The 19,693-nt window shown below is 45.1% G+C and overlaps 2 protein-coding genes across 4 annotated transcripts in view; both read left to right on the forward strand.

The window, feature by feature from the left end:
* LOC310756997 (uncharacterized protein) overlaps positions 1–19,693 on the forward strand; it is a 50,335-nt gene that overhangs the window by 20,777 nt on the left and 9,865 nt on the right. The window contains exons 1-2 of one of the 3 annotated variants that reach the window (XM_083602065.1): positions 17,114–17,217; positions 19,274–19,357. The exons of 1 other annotated variant lie outside the window; for it this stretch is intronic. The gene's annotated coding sequence lies outside the window, so the exon portion shown is untranslated. Of the gene's footprint in view, positions 1–17,113; positions 17,218–19,273; positions 19,358–19,693 lie in introns of those variants that run through there. One more of the 3 variants, XM_083602064.1, reaches the window with a different exon arrangement.
* On the forward strand, positions 594–11,835 carry LOC310757051 (uncharacterized protein). The gene is made up of 2 exons (XM_083602166.1): positions 594–1,355; positions 10,015–11,835. The coding sequence occupies exon 2, from the start codon at positions 10,128–10,130 to the stop codon at positions 11,238–11,240; it is 1,113 nt and encodes a 370-aa protein (XP_083458292.1). The 5' UTR covers positions 594–1,355; positions 10,015–10,127; the 3' UTR covers positions 11,241–11,835.

Consider the following 19,693-nt stretch of genomic DNA (forward strand, 5'->3'; position numbering starts at 1 on the left):
GGGGTGCAGGGGCCTTTCTGCAGAGGAAGTCCTTGCAGGGTTTCCGTGGCGACTTCTGCTTTGAAGCACCCCCGCCACGAACATTAGTTCCTGAGGGAGATAGAGGGAGTCCGTGGAAGGGTGAAGGGGCGAGAGAGGCCTGGATAGAGACCCCCCCTTCCTTCCTTCCTTCCGTCTCTCCCCCTCCCCCCGTCAGTGGCTCGTCCTGCGAGGCCCCTCCGGATGGAGAGGTGGGCGCGCTTGGGAGATATAGTGCGCGCAGGGCGAGGGTTGATAGCTGTCAAGGGGGGCGGGTTTCTGGGCGCAGGGGAGACGGAGGGAGGAGGGCAGAGGAAGTTGGGGGGCTGAGTGATCAATGGAAGCGTCCATGGCGGGGGGAGGGGAGCCCTGCCGAACAGAGAGATGCACGTGGCCTTTTGGAAGAGATGTCTCCATCTTGGATGTTGGAGGGGGAATCTCCGGAGGGACAGGAAGGAATCCCTGAAAAGGGGGGTCCCATTTCCCCACCCACTTATTGCCAGGAAGCGGATTCTCCCCGCTCCCCCCATATGCTCTGGCTAGACGCTGGGGGCTCCGGAGACAGGGCACTTCTTTCTCCCAAGTCCAGCCACTGGAGAGAAAAGGCAAGAAGATCCTGGGAGAAATCCCCTCCCTTAAGTTACTGGAGACTTCCCCCCTCGCTCAGGCTTCCAGTTTATTGCAGGAGAAGGGTCCCGTGTGGGTGGTCCTGGCCCACCTCTGTGCTGGCAGGAGGTCCAGATTTCAAGAGGGCAGACCTGGTGGGCAGAGCAACCCCCTGGCCAGGTCAGCTGCATGAGAGCTCCAGGGAGGGCAGAAGAGAAAAGTCAGGAACGCCATTTCGGAAGGGATCTTCCTTTCTTCTTCCCTTTCTCCTCCTTTGTCTCCTCTTTCCTCTCTTCTCTTCCTGCGGCCTTTTCACTCTCTGTGGAGGGGGAGACCATCAGATTCAGAGAAACAAGGGTTGTCCTGGGGGTTGGGACTCCCCCACCCAAATGTCCAGAATCCTCCTGTGTCCTCTTCTCCTCCTTCTCCCTTCTTTTTCATTTCCACCCTTACCTGGGTTTTCTTCTCTTCTTTACCTGGACTACCTTACAGGGACCTTTAGGAAGTTCTCCACAGTAACTGTGAGACCACTGAGTTCCTTTATCCTAAGAAGTTGTCTTCCTTTTTCTTCCTGTTCTGTTGTTCTTGCTATACAGTTACCTGCTGAAGCACAAATTGAGCTGGCGAGAGTGTCGTCTTGCCCATCTCGAAAGTTTGACTTCCAGGGGAGAGGGGATGTTGACAACTCACACGAGACCCACTTCCTCCCTGCAGAGAAGAAACCTATCACTGTAAGTAGCAATGTTCACTTTCCACTGCACGACTGATCATTGATGCTGTTGTACAGTGGTATCTCGGGTTAAGAACTTAATTCGTTCTGGAGGTTCATTCTTAACCTGAAACTGTTCTTAACCTGAGGTACCACTTTAGCTAATGGGGCCTCCCACTGCTGCCACGCTGCTACCATGCGATTTCTGTTCTCATCCTGAAGCAAAGTTCTTAACCCGATGTACTATTTCTGGATTAGAGGAGTCTGTAACCTGAAGCGTCTGTAAGCTGAGGTACCACTGGAAAGCAATAAAAAATATGGGTGGAGGGTGCTATGAAAATGCTTTCGGGATTCATATATCCTTGATACATTGGTGGGCTTCAAGGGTAAAGGACCCATTATCATGATAGACAATGCCCATTGCTGGAGGGTTCTGACTGATAATCCTTTAATTCCTTCTGCTAAGCTTATATTATTCAGGAGAACATCCAGAACCGATATGAATAACAATGGTGATAGTGGACAATATTTTCTGTTAATACATTATTTACAATACGTTTTGCCTTTTGTCTTGAATATATTGCTTTTATACTTCTCATAAACAATTGACCCATTTTGCATCATTTCTAAGTTTTTAATCTTAAATTCCCAAGATATATTATCAAAGGCCATCTCAGCATCCACAAATATTATGGCTGCCTGCTTTTCATTCCTGGCCGTCAAGTACTGAATAATATTCCTTATATTGTCCTTCATCTGGCAGTCAGGAATAAAGCCTTAATATTTGCAAATAGTTCATAATCACTGTTCAACAAAGAAATCGGCCTGTAGATTTTAACCTGTAATAAGTGAGTCTGGTTTGGGTATCAGTGTAATATATGCTTCTTTCCAAGTCTCTGGTATTTCTCCTTTTTTCAAAATATTGTTCATCGCTTCCTCCAATGGTGCCAGTAGGGTGTAGCTGAAATTTTTATAATATTTAATAACAACAACAACAATTTATTACGTATACCCCGCCCATCTGACTGGGCTTCCCCAGCCACTCTGGGCGGCTTCCAACAAAATATTAAAATACGGTAATGCATCAAACATTAAAAGCTTCCCTAAACAGGGCTGCCTTCAGATGTCTTCTAAAAGTCTGATATTTAATGTTTTCTTTGACATCTGGCGGGAGGGCATTCCACAGGACAAGTGCCACTACCAAGAAGGCCCTCTGCCTGGTTCCCTGTAACTTGGCTTCTCGTAGCGAGGGAACCGCCCGAAGGCCCTTGGCGCTGGACCTCAGTGTCCGGCTAGAACGATGAGGGTGAACACGCTGCTTCAGATATACTAGACCGTTTAGGGCTTTAAAGGTCAGCACCAACACTTTGAACTGTGCTCGGAAACGTACTGAGAGCCAATCTAGGTCTTTCAAGACCGGAGTTATGTGGTCTTGGCGGCCGCACCCAGTCACCAGTCTAGCTGCCGCATTCTGGATTAGTTGTAGTTTCTGGGTCACCTTCAAAGGTAGCCCCACATAGAGCGCATTGCAGTAGTCCAAGCGAGAGATAACCAGAGCATGCACCCCTCTGGTGAGGCAGTCTGTGGGCAGATAGGGTCTCAGCCTGTGTACCAGATGGAGCTGATAAACAGCTGCCTGGAACACAGAAATGACCTGCGCCTCCATGGACAGCTGTGTGTCCAAAATGACTCCCAGGCTGCGCACCTGGTCCTTCAGGGGCACAGTTACCCCATTCACGACCAGGGAGTCATCCACACCCACCTGCCTCCTGTCCCCTAAAAACGGTACTTCTGTCTTGCAGTAACTCCATCCAGTCCTGGTGCTTTTCCTGATTTTAAGTCCTTTATTGCTCTCCAAATTTCTTCCACTTCTATTAATTCATTCAGTCTGTCCTTCTTTTCTGTTGGGATTTGTTGCACTCCGTTCTTCTTTAAAAATTCTGCTATTTTGACTATATTATCTTTTCCAGCTTTTTTATATAACTGTCTATAGAAATTTACAAATCATTTTCTTATTTCTTTCAGATTCTCTATTTCTTTCTCTCCAATTTTAATTTTATATATGTCTTTTGAGATTTTCTTTTATTTATCTGCCATGCTAGCCATTTTCCTGGTTTATTTGCGTTTTCAAAGTTCTTTTGTTTCATCGTTTTAATTTTCCATTCTACTTCCTGATTCACAATTGTTGAAAATTGACTTTGTAATATCTTAATATTTTGATTAATCATTATATCATTTGGGTTTTTAGCTAGTTTTTTTCCATTTTCCATTATCTCATTTAAAATTTCAATTTTTTTATTTTCTCAGAAAGTTTTGGGTAGTTTCCCTTCTTTTGATTTTATTCTCTTTCTCATTCTATCAATTTCCAATGAAACTACCCCCTTCAGGTCCCCCATAATTATTTTTTGATCCACAAAGTCAAATAATTTCTCTTCCAACTTTCTATAAAATTCAGTCTTACTGCCATTTGGTGCATAAATCCTGACAATTATCAGTTTTCCTCCCTTCTTTATCCTTAAAGATTTGTCTCACTTCTTTTTTTTTTTAATACAACACCACCCCTCTCTTTTTACCCCGTCTGATGAAATAAATTCACTTCCTAATTTCTTTTTTACCAAAATTCTTCTGTTTCCTTGCAACATGGGTCTATCAAAAACAAATAATATCAGAGTTTTTATTAATAGAATATTTTCAATACTATTTCTTTTAGTTTTGTTATTCAAACCATTAACATTCTATGTCATATGTTTTAATGCCATTTTGTTACTATTTATTTTTGAACTAAAGTCTTTTAAACTTGTCCTTCTTCTCCCCCTCCTAATTTATTTTCTTCTTCTTCTTCTTGGTCTATGGTAGTTCCCTGCACCTTCGGAGGAAATTTTTTACTTCATCCGTCTTTTTCAGTTTAAATTTCTTTTCCTTGTAGTAGAATGAGACTCCTTCCGGATACTCCCATTTAAAATCTATATTTTTTTTCTCAGCACTTGTGTCAGAGGTTTATATCTGTCGCGTCTTTTCAGCAGACGAAGTGGAATGTCCTTAAATATGATTATCATTGCGCCCTCAATATAGAGCTTCTTTTCTCTATCTTTTTAGCAAAATTAAATTTCTCATCTTCTTATCTTTAAATATAATCAAACAACTTCCTGGAAACTTTTTTCCTTTTTTATTATTTAACTTTTATTCTAAAAGCATTCAATACTGTATTGGCAAATTCATCTTTTTCAATTCCTACCCATTGTGCAATTTCAGTAATCAATTTTTCTAAAATATTCTCTCCTGCTGTTTCTGGGAGAGATCTGGTTCTCAAATTTCTCTCTTTGCATCATAATGGGGTGGGGTGGGTGTTTACTTGGGTGTGGGAATTTAATTATGTTGTGTTTGTAACTTTGTTTTTTGTTTTTATAGTTTTATTGTTCTGTTAGTTTGTTTTCTGTATAGGTTTTAATTTGATTTTAAGGGGAGGGGTCAGGGCTGCCCGGGAGTGGGTCCCAGCAAACAAAATGGCTGGGGCAGGTTCCACAGGGGGGATGCACTGGGACAACCGATCTCAGTGATCATGGGTAGGAGGAGGAGTTACGCTAAGACTAGACCATGTCATTACCAAGGAAGCAGGCTTAGTTGTTGTCTGAGGACTATCCCTGCCTCCAGGTCTGGTCCTGACCGGACGGATACTGGAATCAGCAAGGGATACCCACACGACCTGAAGGTGCTGCTGTGCAATGCCAGGTCAATGATCCATAAAACCACTGTGATCCATGACTTGATTGTGGATGGAGGATTTGACCTGGCATGTGTAACAGAAACTTGGTTGGATGAAGCAGATGGGCCTGTCCTTGCCGCTGCTTGTCCACCAGGTTTCTCTTACGCACAGCAACCCAGGCCTTGTGCGCGGGGAGGGGGGGTTGCAGTGATTTTTAGGAAGTCATTAGTTTGCACCAGGTGTCCTATTGGAAAGACCCAGTTCTCTGAGTGCATGTTCTGGAAGTTGGGCAATAGGGGCAGTACAGGATTCCTATTGGTGTACCGACCTCCCCACTGCACCAAGGATTCCCTGCCCGAGCTGCTTCAGGTCGTGGTGGATGGCCTCCTGGAGACACCTAGTTTGGTTGTCCTAGGGGATTTTAACATCCATGCCGACACGACCTTACAAGGGGCCTCTCGGGACTTCATAGAAAGCATGGCCTCCATGGGGCTGTCCCTGAATAAGTCTGGCCCAACTCATAGCCACGGGCATGCCTTAGACCTGGTGTTCACCTCTATGGATGTTGCTGATCTGGCACTAAGTAAAAGTGAAACCAAAGAAGTGCCATGGTCAGATCACTTCCTGGTGCAACTGGACTTCTCCGCGACCCTTCCCCTCTGCAGGGAGGTGGGACCGATTCAGATGGTCCGCCCCCGCAACTTAATGGATCCAAATGGTTTCCAGAGAGTGGTAGGGGATGTTTTATCCCATGTTGATGGCCTTTCAGCTGATTCCCTGGTGGCCCACTGGAATGTGGAGTTAACCAGGGCTATTGACTGTTTGGCTCCAAAGCGCCCTCTCCGATTGCATGGAGCCCGGAGAGCCCCGTGGTTTTCCACGGATCTGAGGGCAATGAAACAATCGTTGAGACGGCTAGAGCGCCGGTGGCAGATAACCCATTCTGAATCTGACTGGACACGGGTTAGAGCTCAATGTCGAGCCTACCAAGTGGCGATAGCGACGGCGAAGAAGACTTTCTTCACCGCCTCTTGCATCTGCGGAAACCAGCAGCAGGAGACTCTTTCAGGTGGTTCGCAATTTAGCGGAACCACCTGCTCCATCAGGGCCCAGTACGGGCCACATGATCTCCTGCAATGACTTTGCAAAGTTTTTTGCAGATAAAGTCGCTGTGATTCGAGAAGAGATAGACTCCACCGTGGGAGCAGGGCTGGGGCGGGAGAGTGCTAGAGTCCTGTTTAGTCAAGTTGTGTGGGATCAATTCCAATCTGTTACCCCCGAGGATGTGGACGAGTGAAACCAACCACTTGTCTCCTTGATCCTTGCCCATCCTGGCTTATAAAAGCTAGCCGGGAAGGACTGGGCGATGGGCTTTGTGGGGTGGTGAAGGCTTCCCTCCGTGAGGGAGCCTTCCCAGACCCGCTGAAAGAGGTGGTTATTAAACCGCTTCTTAAAAAACCATCTTTAGATGTGGCCACGATGGCCAACTATCGCCCAGTCTCAAATCTTCCATTCTTGGGCAAGGTGATCGAGCGAGTGGTTGCTGAACAACTCCAGGCAGGCCTGGAGGATGCGGACCATTTGGATCCCTTCCAGTCGGGATTCAGGCCTCATCATGGGACTGAAACTGCCTTGGTCGTACTGGTTGATGATCTCCGGCGGGCTAGGGACAAAGGTGAGAGCTGTTTCCTAGTTCTGCTGGATCTCTCAGCGGCGTTTGATACCATCAACCATAACATCCTTCTGGACCGTCTTGAGGAGCTGGGAGCACTGTCATACAGTGGTTCCGCTCCTTCCTCCTGGGCAGTGATCAGAAAGTGGTGGTGGGGGATGAGTGTTCAGACCCCTGGGCTCTCACTTGTGGGGTGCCTCAGGGTTCTGTCCTCTCCCCCATGCTTTTCAACATCTACATGAAGCCACTGGGAGAGATCATCAGGGGGTTTGGACTGGGTGTCCATCAGTATGCGGATGATACCCAGCTCTACCTCTCTTTCAAATCGGAACCAGTGAAGGCAGTGAAGGTCCTGTGTGAGTGCCTGGAGGCGGTTGGAGGTTGGATGGCGGCTAATAGATTGAGGTTGAATCCTGACAAGACAGAAGTACTGTTTTTGGGGGACAGGAGCCGGGCAGGTGTGGAGGATTCCCTGGTCGTGAATGGGGTAACTGTGCCCCTGAAGGACCAGGTGCGCAGCTTGGGAGTCATTTTGGACTCACAGCTGTCCATGGAGGCACAGGTCAAATCTGTGTCCAGGGCAGCTGTTTACCAGCTCCATCTGGTACGCAGGCTGAGACCCTATCTGCATGCGGACTGCCTCGCCAGAGTGCTGCATGCTCTGGTTATCTCCCGCTTGGATTACTGCAGTGCACTCTACGTGGGGCTACCTTTGAAGGTGACCCAGAAACTACAACTAATCCAGAACGCGGCAGCTAGACTGGTGACTGGGAGCGGCTGCAGAGACCACATAACACCGGTCTTGAAAGACCTACATTGGCTCCCAGTATGTTTCCGAGCACAATTCAAAGTGTTGGTGCTGACCTTTAAAGCCCTAAACGGCCTTGGTCCAGTATATCTGAAGGAGCGTCTCCACCCGCATCGTTCTACCCGGACACTGAGGTCCAGCACCGAGGGCCTTCTGGCGGTTCCCTCACTGCGAGAAGCCAAGTTACAGGGAACCAGGCAGAGGGCCTTCTCGGTAGTGGCTCCTTCCCTATGGAACACCCTCCCACCAGATGTCAAAGAGAACAACAACTACCAGGCTTTTAGAAGACATCTGAAGGCAGCCCTGTTTAGGGAAGCTTTTAATGTTTGATGTATTTTAATATTCTTTGGGAAGCCGCCCAGAGTGGCTGGGGAAGCCCAGCCAGATGGGCGGGGTATAAATAATAAATTATTATTATTATTATTATCCCACAATTCCTCCTGTTCCTTATTCAGCTCTGACACTGCACTTTTATTTTTCTCATCCTCCTTTTTTAAATCCTTTCTTGTTGCATAGGTTTCAATCCTTCCTCTAAATTTTGTGTTCTCTTGCTTACATCTTTTATCTGGGCTTTCATCTCATTCACAGTTAAATCTAATTTTTTGTCTGTCTGCTCCCATCTGCTTTCCATATTTTTCTCACTTTGTTTAATTTCTTTAATATCTTTATTCTGTTACAAAAACAGTTTTGCAACATCTCCTTCCCTTCCATTTCTTGTTTGACCCTCTCCGGGTCCCTCCTGGTGTTGCCCCCTCCCCTCCTTTTTTCTGTTATTTCCTCTTTCACCACCAGGTGGCCCTTTCATCTCCAACCAGTTCTATATCAAATGTATATAGCTGAGAGGGGGACAAAGGGTAAATGCTGCAATAATCCAATAATTATTTGTACAAAAAGAATAAGAGAAAGCAAGAGAAAACGTCTTCCACCATTTGGTTGGCTAATCCACAGATCTTTCGCACTTTCCACTGTATCCCCGTCCCAAGAGCAAGAAGAAATCAAAACCATGTCCCAACAAAACAAATTATTTCGCCTCTTGGTGGCTTAATTCAACTTCCATCGCTTTATATTCCAGGAGAAAGGAAAAGAGGAAGGTATTCCCTACAATTATAATGTCTTAACAATGAAAAAGGTGAAGTTAAAAGAGAGAGAGAAAATAAATCCACCATGCTCAGTAACCAAAAGAGGGGGTTGTCCCCAAGTCTCTTCCTGTAAATATCTCCTCGATTTTTTTACAGTACCAGACTTTTGCAGTTTTTTTATATTTGTCTCTTCTGGTCTGGTATTTTAACTCACAAAAATAGCTCCATAAACATATTTTTTTACAAATTGCGCAGTTTAAATTAAAATTGAAAGTAAAAGCCGGAAGCTCCTTCTCCAGAGATCTCCTTCAACTCCCAAAGGGCTTCAGATAAGTTTATTTTCTAGGCATTTCCACCTCTCTTTCTGTAAACCAAATCTTCACAACTAAAAGAGTATATTTATTATTTTTTATTCGCTGTAGGAGATTAGAATCTTACTCAGTTTTGCAGGTAATTCATGCAGTGTAAATCAATCACAGTCGGGGCTGACTTCCTTTTTTATCCCTGCTGTCTTCCGAATCTTTTCTCAATTAAAATTTTCCACCAACCTTTTGCCAGATTCAGGTTTCTTTTTCTTCGAGAACTGGCTGCTGTGCAGGATAGACTTGAGGATTCACTCCTCGCGAGTAGTTAATGGCCTCCGGCGCCGGCATCTTGATCTCGCAGCACTTTCCTCTCCCCAAGGGGAGAATTTTCGGTGGTGGAGAGAACTCCTTATGGCGCTGCTGGCCTCAAAATAATCCTTTTGAGTGTTTTGGGTGGGCTGCGGCCCCCTTGGACTCCCCCTTTGTCTCGCAAAGAGCTGAACTCTCTCCAAAGGGCTGAGTCCCGTCTCTTCTCAGCTCTGCAGACCAACCGGAAGTCGATGTCTGATGTTTAATCATGTTTTAATATTCAATTGGGAGCTGCCCTGAGGGCTGGGGAAACCCAGCCGGATGGCTGGGGTTTGAATAATATATTATAATTAATATATTAATTATATATTTCCCCCCTTTAATTTATAGTATCATTCTCTTGGCCACATTTAGGAAAGGCATAATCCACTTTTGTAATCCAATTGACAGCTTACATGCAAATGGGATATTATTCCAAAGGATATTTTCTTCTGAAAGTCTTCCCGTTAGAATTCAGCTTTTTCAGTGTCACACATATTTGCTTAGCCACCCACCCAAAGGAGAAAGGAAAGTGAGAGAGTCCTGGACAGATAATTTCCATGAGGATAGTTCTATATTACAAGAAGGGCATGAGTTCAAGTAGTCCATTCCCAGGCCCTACTTCCTCAGGGAGACGTAGAGAAGAGAGGGGAGAATCTAGGAGATGCTTTTTTTTAAAAAAGGTGATGTTAATTAGACTCACTTTGTGTTAAGTTCCTTTTCCCTCTTCCTTGAAACCCTAAAATGATTTTCTTTCCCCCCAAAGGAGAAGGCGATCCAAATTCTGAGGAGACACCTTCAATTTCATTGAGAATAATGAAGGCAAAGTTAAAATGTACATAATATCCTTCTGTCAGTGTGTACACTGAGTTTACAATAATGAACTCAACAGAAGAGAAACCATCTAAAGCTATGCAGTGCAAAAAGAGCTTGAACTGCACCAAAATTCTTAGGAAACATCAACAAACTCCCAAGGGAGAGAAACCAATTAAATGTATGGAGTGTGGAAAGAGCTTCAGTCAAAGTGGGAACCTTAGAACACATCAGCGAATTCACATGGGAGAGAAACCGTTTAAATGTATGGAATGTGGAAAGAGCTTTGGTCGTAGGGACGCCCTTACAATACACCAGCGAACTCACACTGGGGAGAAACCGTTTAAATGTATGGAATGTGGAAAGAACTTCAGTCAAAGTGGAAACCTTAGTACCCATCAGAAAACTCACACAGGGGAGAAACCATTCCACTGTATGGAGTGTGGAAAGAGCTTCCATCAAAGTGGATCCCTTCGAATACATCAGCAAACTCACACAGGGAAGAAACCATTTAAATGTATGGAATGTGGAAAGAGCTTCAATCAAAGTGGATACCTCAGAACACATCAGAAAACTCACACAGGGGAGAAACCATTTAAATGTATGGAGTGTGGAAAGAGCTTCAATCGAAGTGGATACCTTAGACTGCACCAAAGAACTCACACAGGGGAGAACTCGTATAACTGTATACAGTGTGGAAAGAGCTTCAGTCAAAGAGGAAATTATAAAAGACACCAAAGAACACACACAGGGGAGAAGCCATTTAAATGTATGGAGTGTGGAAAGAGTTTTCGTCATAGTCTAACCTTTAGAATACATCAGCGAACTCACACAGGGGAGAAACCATATAAATGTATGGAGTGTGGAAAGAGCTTCACTTCAACCAAAAATCTTAGACTGCACCAAAGAACTCACACAGGGGAGAACCCATATAACTGTATAGACTGTGGAAAGAGCTTCAGTCAAAGTGGAAATTATAAAAGCCACCAAAGAACTCACACAGGGGAGAAACCATTTAAATGTATGGAGTGTGGAAAGAGCTTCCGTAATGGTGAAACCCTTAGAAGCCATCTACGGACTCACACAGGGGAGAAACCATTTATGTGTATGGAATGTGGAAAGCTCTTCAGTCAAAGTGGAAACCTTAAGAGACATCAGCGAACTCACACCAGAGAATAACCATTTAAATGTAAGGAGTGTGGAGAGAGCCTCGGTCAAAGCGGACATTTTAAAGACACCAGAGAACATTCACAGGAGGGGGGAAAGCATTTGAATGTGAGGTTTGTGTGTGCAAAGAGCTTTACTGATAGTGAGAAATCATTTAAATATATGGAATGTGCAAAGAGCTTCAGTCAGTGTGGAAGGAACTTCAGTTGGAGTGCAGATCTTAATATACATCAGCCGTTAGATGCATAGAGTATATGCGAAGTTCTGGTGTCTGCATGTAAATTTGTACCCATGTATTCAAGTAATGAAGGTGATGTCTCACAATAGTAAACGCAATATCATATGTCATGAACTGTTTGCAGTTTGCGGAGAGCGTGAACCTGTAATGCTGGTGGTCAACGTTGATGCTCTTTGAGTCGGCTGAAGTTCAGTCTTTGGTAGAGAGAGTTGGAAATGTTGGTGTTTTTGGGGTTGCTAATAGGGCATTGTGGAAATTACAGGGTGAAAATTGTGGTGCTTCGGAAGCAGAGTTGTTTAAATTAGTAGTATACGAACAACCGTATAACACCTATTGTTGTAGTTATACTAAATGAACAAATAAGACACAATAAGACACAGAGTGAGGCCATCTACTTATGTGCATAAACCCCTTCTGTAGTTTTTATAATTGATACACTAATTGTGTTACAACCCTTCCTCTTCCTTGGTTTTCTGAAGGGCGCAATGTTCAGATAAAACATTCTTTCCAGTGGCAGCAGGAAAAGAGGAATGAAGAAAGCAGGGTTCCTGGGGTGTCCAGAGGGGGTGTGAAAGAGACCCCCTCCCCCCACTCCTCTGGATGAATAAAATCAACCCTGGGGGAAGAGAAGGTGGTGGAGAGAGAGAAACATGGCCTTTGGTGGGTGATTCTGTTCTGGGTGCTGTCAATAAGTTCTCCACAGGGGCTCGGGGGCATCCTTTTCTACTCTCTCCTTCCCAAGGGTCTGTGGCTCCTCCAAGTCCTCCTAGGGAAGGATCCATTAAAAAGGCTTGGAGGGAAAGAGTGTTCTAGACCAGCTGCTGCAGCCTTGTTTCTCTTTGGGGGGCTGGATCTGCCTTCTGGATCTGCCCCCACGTTTTGCAACCTCTCAAGTCGAGACTGAACTGGTGTTTCTGTTGTAAAGTTAGTTAAAACATTTAGCATATGCGAGAATTCATACAACAGTGAATGAAACATATGTACCTTTGTTATACCTTCATCTTACTTTCTGTAATGGAAGCTACTGTTTAAAAAGTTTAGAAATAGGAAATTTATGTGTCTGACACTTTTCCCTTGAGTCTTCTTCCCAGGCGTTGGGAGCTATTGGAATGGTAAGCTAAGGACTTTCTAAAGGTCTGGTTGTCAGGGAGATGGACAATAAACAAATGAAATGTAGAGAAAGGGACACGACAGGGATGCCCAATTTCCCCATTGCTTTTCATTTCGGTCCTGGAGGTCCTGCTAAACATGATTAGAAGGGACCGGTTGGTTAAAGGTATACAGGTCGGAGCTAAACAGTACAAACTGAGAGCATTTGCAGATGACCTAGTTCTGACGTTACAGGAGCCAGAATCTAGTACCAAATGAGTTTTAGAACTAATTCAAGAATTTGGCCAAGTGGCAGGATTTAAATTGAATAAGTCAAAAACTAAGGTTTTAGAGAAAAACTTAACACCGACTGAAAGAGAGAAGTTTCAGAATGAAACAGGTTTAACTGTTGCGAAGAAAGTGAAATACCTGGGGATCAATATGACAGCTAAAAATGGGAATTTGTTTAAAGATAACTATGAAAAATGTTGGATGGAAGTGAAAAAAGATTTAGAAATTTGGTCAAATTTGAAGCTTTCCTTGTTGGGTCGAATTGCAGCTATAAAGATGAATGTATTGCCTAGAATGTTGTTTTTGTTTCAAACATTGCAAATTGTGGACAAGATGGACTGTTTCAAGAAGTGGCAGAAAGACATTTCTAAATTTGTCTGGCAGGGCAAGAAGCCAAGAATAAAATTTAAGATATTAACTGATGCAAAAGAAAGGGGTGGATTTGCCCTGCCAGACTTTAAACTATACTATGAATCAGCAGCGTTCTGCTGGCTGAAAGACTGGCTACTTCTTGAGAACACAGACATTTTGGATTTAGAAGGTTTTAACAATGTTTTTGGGTGGCATGCATATTTGTGGTATGACAAGGTTAAAGCACATAAAGCATTTAAAAATCATATTGTTAGGAAAGCTTTGTTTAACGTTTGGATTAGATATAAGGATTTATTGGAAAATAAAACCCCAAGGTGGTTGTCGCCAATGGAAGCGAAAGCTCAGAAAAAGCTCAATATGGAGGCCAAATGGAGATAGATGGAAACTGCAGAGTTTTGAGAAATTAAAAAACAAAGTGCAAGACTGGCTTCATTACTTTCAGATAATGGAGGCTTATAATTTGGATAAGAAAATTGGCTTCCAGGTGGAAAAATCTAAACTAGAAACAGAACTGTTAGAACCCAAAACTAAGATTTTGTCAAAAATGTATAACTTGCTGTTGAAATGGAACACTCAGGATGAGACAGTTAAATCTGCTATGATTAAATGGGCACAAGATGTTGGACATAACATTATGTTTGCTGACTGGGAACAGTTGTGGACCACTGGGATGAAATTTATGGCATGTAATGCCTTAAGAGAAAATATTATGAAAATGATATACAGGTGGTACATGACCCCAGTCAAGCTTGCAAAAATTTGCCATTTGCCCGATAATAAATGTTGGAAATGTAAAGAAAATGAAGGTACATTTTTTCACCTTTGGTGGACGTGCCCCAGGATTAAGGCTTTCTGGGAAATGATTTATAATGAATTGAAAAAGGTATTTAGATATACCTTTGTGAAGAAACCAGAGGCCTTTCTCTTGGGCATGGTCGGCCAATTGGTGTTAAAAAAGGATAGAACTTTCTTTATGTACGCTACAACAGCAGCAAGAATACTCATCGCAAAGTATTGGAAGACGCAAGATTTACCCACTCTGGAAGAATGGCAGATGAAGTTGATTGACTTTATGGGATTGGCAGAAATGATCGGCAGAATCCGCGACCAGGGAGAAGAGTCGGCAGAAGAAGAATGGAAGAAATTCAAGGACTATTTACAGAAACACTGCAATACTAATGAATGTTGAGTGATGTTGGATTGAAATTAAGTGGTTTCTAGCTGTAATGGTACAAAAGAATATGAAAAAATGGTTCATTTTTCTTTTTATATAAGTAAAAGTTTAAGCCACAATAATTTAAGAAGTTGGATAGAAGATAAGGTGTTTTTTAATTGTAATGCTATGAGATAAGGATTTGCTGGATAAATAATTTGAACTGGAATACAAGAAGGGGAGGTATGAGGAGGTCAGGGAAATATGTTATTGAAAAATAAGTTGTGAACTTTATGTGTTTTAATATATTTTTTTTTTGTTTGTTTGTATATAATGGAAAATTCTAATAAATATCTTATAAAAAATAAATAAATAAACAAATGAAATGTAAATCCTATGACAGCAAGACACCCGGAAACCCAAAATAATGGACAGAAGAACAGTTTTAGCTCCCTGACCTGTGACCTTCCCTTACATGTATAACTTCTATGAGCTAATGCCTGTACCATTCTCCAAAAAAGCCCTCTCAAAGTTGTACTAAATTGAACCTCGGGTTTTGAGTCACTAGAGCTATTGCAACAGCTTATCTCTCAATAAACTGGGTGCCTTCCAGACGTTGACTTTTCCTATCTCTTGGCTGTGTTTTTCTTTGAGGTGTTATTCCTTCCCTTTGCCATGGGCCATTGAGGGGTAGTTTGGAAGGAAATTCTTACCCCGTATCTTAAAGCCTGGAATAAACTATTTCAAAAGGAATAAGGGAGTGTCAGATTTCCCTCACTTCCTTTCCATCCTGGGAAAGGCCTTGTCTGAAGTGGTTCCTGGTTCCTGGAATTTCCTTTTCACAAGGAGCCCAAAACTCTTCCTCTCACAGGCAAACACCTGCTTTCCCCACCTCTGCTCTTAGAACTGCCATATCATGAAACCCAAGGTGATGTAGTTACATGGTGATTCCAGATTCCTGAAGTTTTCCTTACAAAGTATTGACCTTTAGTAGGTCTGGTGGTTGTGATCAGGGACCGAAATTTCCAACAGCTGATCTGTACTGGTTGTTGTCAGGCAGAAGTGTGACGGACGGCAGAGCCGGACCAGAGTCTGGTCATTCAGTCCCCCTGAAATTCCACTGGAGGGATGGAGCCTCTCTCTGATTGGACAACAGCACTTTTGAAGGGAAAATAAAAGGAGCCATTTCTGAGGGAGAGAGTTAGATAGTGTTTGATATGAGAGAAGATGAAGAGGGATTGTTTTGAGGTGGGAGTTGGGAAGGAGGATAGGATTTGCCTGAGGGAGAACTGGTTCTGGTTTGAGTTGAACACCCTCCCTGAGAGAGGAAAGACCCTCCCAGCCAGGAGAGGGAGACCCAGTTGGGGGTCTGGGGGAGGTCGACAAACAGAGGTGTCCTGGGAGGGATGACTCTGAGGCAGGAGAAGCAGATCCTGGGGGGATTCAGGCTCCCCTGGGTCTCCTTCCAGTCAGGAGGGGGCAGTTCTTCTAGGGAGAGAAGACCCCCCAAGCCAGTCACAAGGGGGGAAGGGGACCCCTGGGTCTGTTACGCCATTTTGGAATTACCTCAGCAGTGCTTAGAGAGAAGGGGGGGCTGAGGAAAAATGCCCCTCGCTCATGAACCTGGGCATTGATCGGGGAAGGAAGATGTGTTGTATTATCAGTATTTAACTGAACCACCTGACATAACTAAGGAAAAGAAACTGAAATATAACAACTGATATTTGAGTAAAGAGAGGTTAAGTAACACTGTGTTTAAGCCTGAGACAGCTTATATTTTATGTAAATAAGTTGACTTCTACCAAGGAAAACGCATTTCCTGACCCACTTTCTTTCACAAACTTCTTTTTTGTTAATAAAACTTTCATGGTTGTTTGTTATTCACTCACTACAAGATAAACTGTGGTAAATTGGTGAGATCTTTGAGGTTGGTGTACTGTTAGGTGCGCACACTCTATTTAAAGGGGGGCAGTTAGTGGGGTGAGTCTGCCACATTCTTGACTGGTGGTTAATCATAGAACTGCAGAGTTGGAAAGGACCCCTGAGGGTCATCTAGTCCAACCCCCAAAAATGCAGGAATCTTTTTGCCCAATGTGAGACTTGAACCCACAGCCCCGAGATTAGGACTCTCGTGCTTTGCAAACTGACCTATCCCAATGAATTCAGTGGAACCTCCTCCAAGGTAACTGGGTAAAGTACTCATTCTTGAAGTGGGAAGTTTTTAATCCTTGCAAAGCAAACAAAGCTGCACCTTCAGTCTTCCAAAATGGTATTCAAGATGCAATCCCCAGACATGACCGCAGTTTTGAAAATCCTCCATACAATTCCAGTTTCAGTTGCTTCAAATGCAAGCTGGAAGTGATAAAGTGTGGTGGGATTTCATACAGTATTCTCTGGGCATGGGCAGAGTTTGCTGCTCTTTCTGTAAAGCAGGGGCAGGGAAGCAGTGGCCTAAGAACCGCCTTGCAAGCTTGGTGTAACAGCAGAAAGGGGGCCTTGCGAGCTGAGGTGCAGGATGCCAGAGCGTCCACTATAGGAAGAACTGAGCAGGGAAGAACTGCCCCCCCTCTATCATAGAGAGGAGAGAGATAGAGAGGCCTCCCTGCAACCCCTGGGAAAATCCTCAGTGCAGGTTCCCTTCCGAGCACCGGCAAGGGCTGCTCTGCCCCATAGCTCTATGGGCCGGACTTTTCCTGCCAGGCGGGAAAAAGGAGCATTGGGAGGGGCTTGAGAAAGGGGGGGGGGCGTCGCTGGACTAACTCCTCCCGCCCTGCTCTTTCTGTTGCAGGAAAAGACATCGGAAGAGCGAGCAAGGGAGGCGGAGGGGCAGAAGAGAGGACAAAGGGGTAAAGATGCAGGGATGGGGAAGGGGGGTGAAATGGGGAGGGGGGAGGAAAGGACAAAGACCCCTTCATATCTCCCCACCTTCCCCAAAAGCGCCTTTACTGGGGCCCTTCAGGAGGGTCTGGATCCATGCAATGCCGCTGCGAAGTGGGGACCCAAGACCTGCAGGACTTGCGTGGCTCGATCTCCTTTGGAGCCCCTCCCCCACAAGAGATCACCCCCCCACAATAACACTATGGGATATGCACAAGGGCGGGGGTGCGGGGGTCCTTTCTACAGAGGAGGCCCCTGCCGGGTTTCCGTGGCGCCTTCTCCTTGGAAGCACCCGCGCCACGCGCATTTGGGGGCGAGGGGCGTGCGGAGCCAAGGGGGGTTTCTGGGCGCAGGGGAGTCTCAGGGACGGAGGGAGGAGGGCATAGGAAGTTGGGGGGCTGAGGGATCAATTAAAGCATCCTTGGCGGGGGCGGGGGAACCCTGGGGTGGCGAGAGAGAGGGAGAGACCCGTGGCCTTTTGGAAGAGATGTCTCCATCTTGGGCGCTGGGGGGGCGGAATCCCCGGAGGGGTTGCCTTGGCTTTTTCCTTCCCGGCAAGAAATCTGCCCTGGAGAGAGGGACAGGGAGGGATCCTTGAAAAAAAGGGGGGTCCCATTTCCCCAGTTCTTTCCAGGATGCTTCTTTCCAGCCACTGGAGAGAAAAGGCAGGTAGATCCTGCGAGGAACCCCCTCCCTTAAGTAACCGAAAACTTTCCCCCTTGCTCAGACTTCGAGTTTATTGCAGGAGGGGGGTCCCGTGTGGGTGGTCCTGGCCCACCTCTGTGCTGGCAGGAGGTCCAAATTTCATAGAATCATAGAGTTGGAATAGACCCCAAGGGCCATCGAGTCCAACCCCCTGCCAAGCAGGAAACACCATCAGAGCACTCCTGACATATGGTTGTCAAGCCTCTGCTTAAAGACCTCCAAAGAAGGAGACTCCACCACACTCCTTGGCAGCAAATTCCACTGTCGAACAGCTCTTACTGTCAGGAAGGCAGCAGCTGAAGGAGGAGCAAAAGGGTTTTCTTGTGTATGTGTTTCTTTGTGGCTGATTAGCTGCTCTTCCTGTGCAAAGGTCAGAGGGGGCAGGGTTTCTGTTGAGTCAGGTGATTAGCTGTGGGAGGAGCTTATTATGGTGAGAGTCAGAACTTACAGGGTTAAGAAGTTCTGAGTGACGTCTCACATTCTTGGAGGCGGGCATAGAACACTGACTGAAGTGGGAGTGTCTGACTACGCTTACACACAGTGTGCGCTCAGCTCCGGTTTGGAACGTACCGGGAAAATGAGTTGCGTGTCACCGGGATTTACGATCTGTTGATTTGTACGAGATTAAAGCTACTTGTAAGATAAGGAAGACACCGAGCGTCTGCCTGATTTATTGAGCACACAAGGCTATCATCGGCTCTTACTTCTGTCGCTGTGCTAAGCTCTGCTAACTGCAGCTGGAGGCCCGGAGCAGCAGAGACACGCAGGGAAGCGTGTGGGCTCCAAGGAGGGCAAGCGAAGCTGCCAATCAATTTCCGCAAACTTATCAGAGCTTGCAGGGCAGCAACTGAAGAAGGAGCAAAAGAGTTTTCTTGTGTGTGTTTTTCTTTGTGGCTGATTAGCTGCTCTTCCTGTGCAAAGGTCAGAGGCCTGGTGGCGCGCGCAGTTTGATCCATCTTTTAGATTTAGGGGAGCTAGTCTCAAACGTTTGTTGGGGGAGACCTAGGTTTTTTGGGGGGATTATTTGTCCTGTCTTCACGCTTTTTAAGATGGAGGACCACTGTAGCCACCCCCCACGACACGTTTTCAAGGTGGAGGTTGAGGGAACAGCTGCAGTCGCCTGCGGTTCCTGCGCAATGTTTGCCATCTTGCCAAAGGTTGCAGGCAGCTTTACCTGCAGCAATTGTATGTTGATTGCCCTTAGAAGACAAAGTCCAGCAACTGGAGGAACGTGTAGCTCTGCTTCTAAAGATGAATATTTTTGAATACTTTTAACAATCACATAGGACATCAATAACACTTCTGTTTTGTTTATTCCAGTTAGGACAGAGTCTGATACACCAGTCTGACATCAGCTGCATTGAAACAGAAAAACATGGAGGCATGTCCTGGAGAAATTGAGAGGTCTGTACTTCCACTTTTCTGTGAGACTGTATCTTTGTGTGTTTCCTTTCAGCGTGTAGAAACATAGAAAGAGCCCTTCCAGATCTGTAGGATATTAAGGAATTATGGTATTCTGCTCATAATTCACTGACTACTTGGGTCCAGTATCATTTCGCCAAACTGGCCTCTCCACAGAGTTCACACAAACAGCAGCATTCAGAGCGCAGGAAACCAAAGCACGAAGAAGAGCTATAAATCCACATGACATTCCAGACTTCAAGTGGAATGGCTTAGTCCTGGCCAATTACATCTGAATGGTTGCAAATAAGCCCAGAGTCCATAAACATGCACCAGAGC

This window comes from Podarcis filfolensis, assembly GCF_964270895.1.
Source record: "Podarcis filfolensis genome assembly, chromosome: 2".
Classification (NCBI taxonomy): Eukaryota; Metazoa; Chordata; class Lepidosauria; order Squamata; family Lacertidae; genus Podarcis; species Podarcis filfolensis.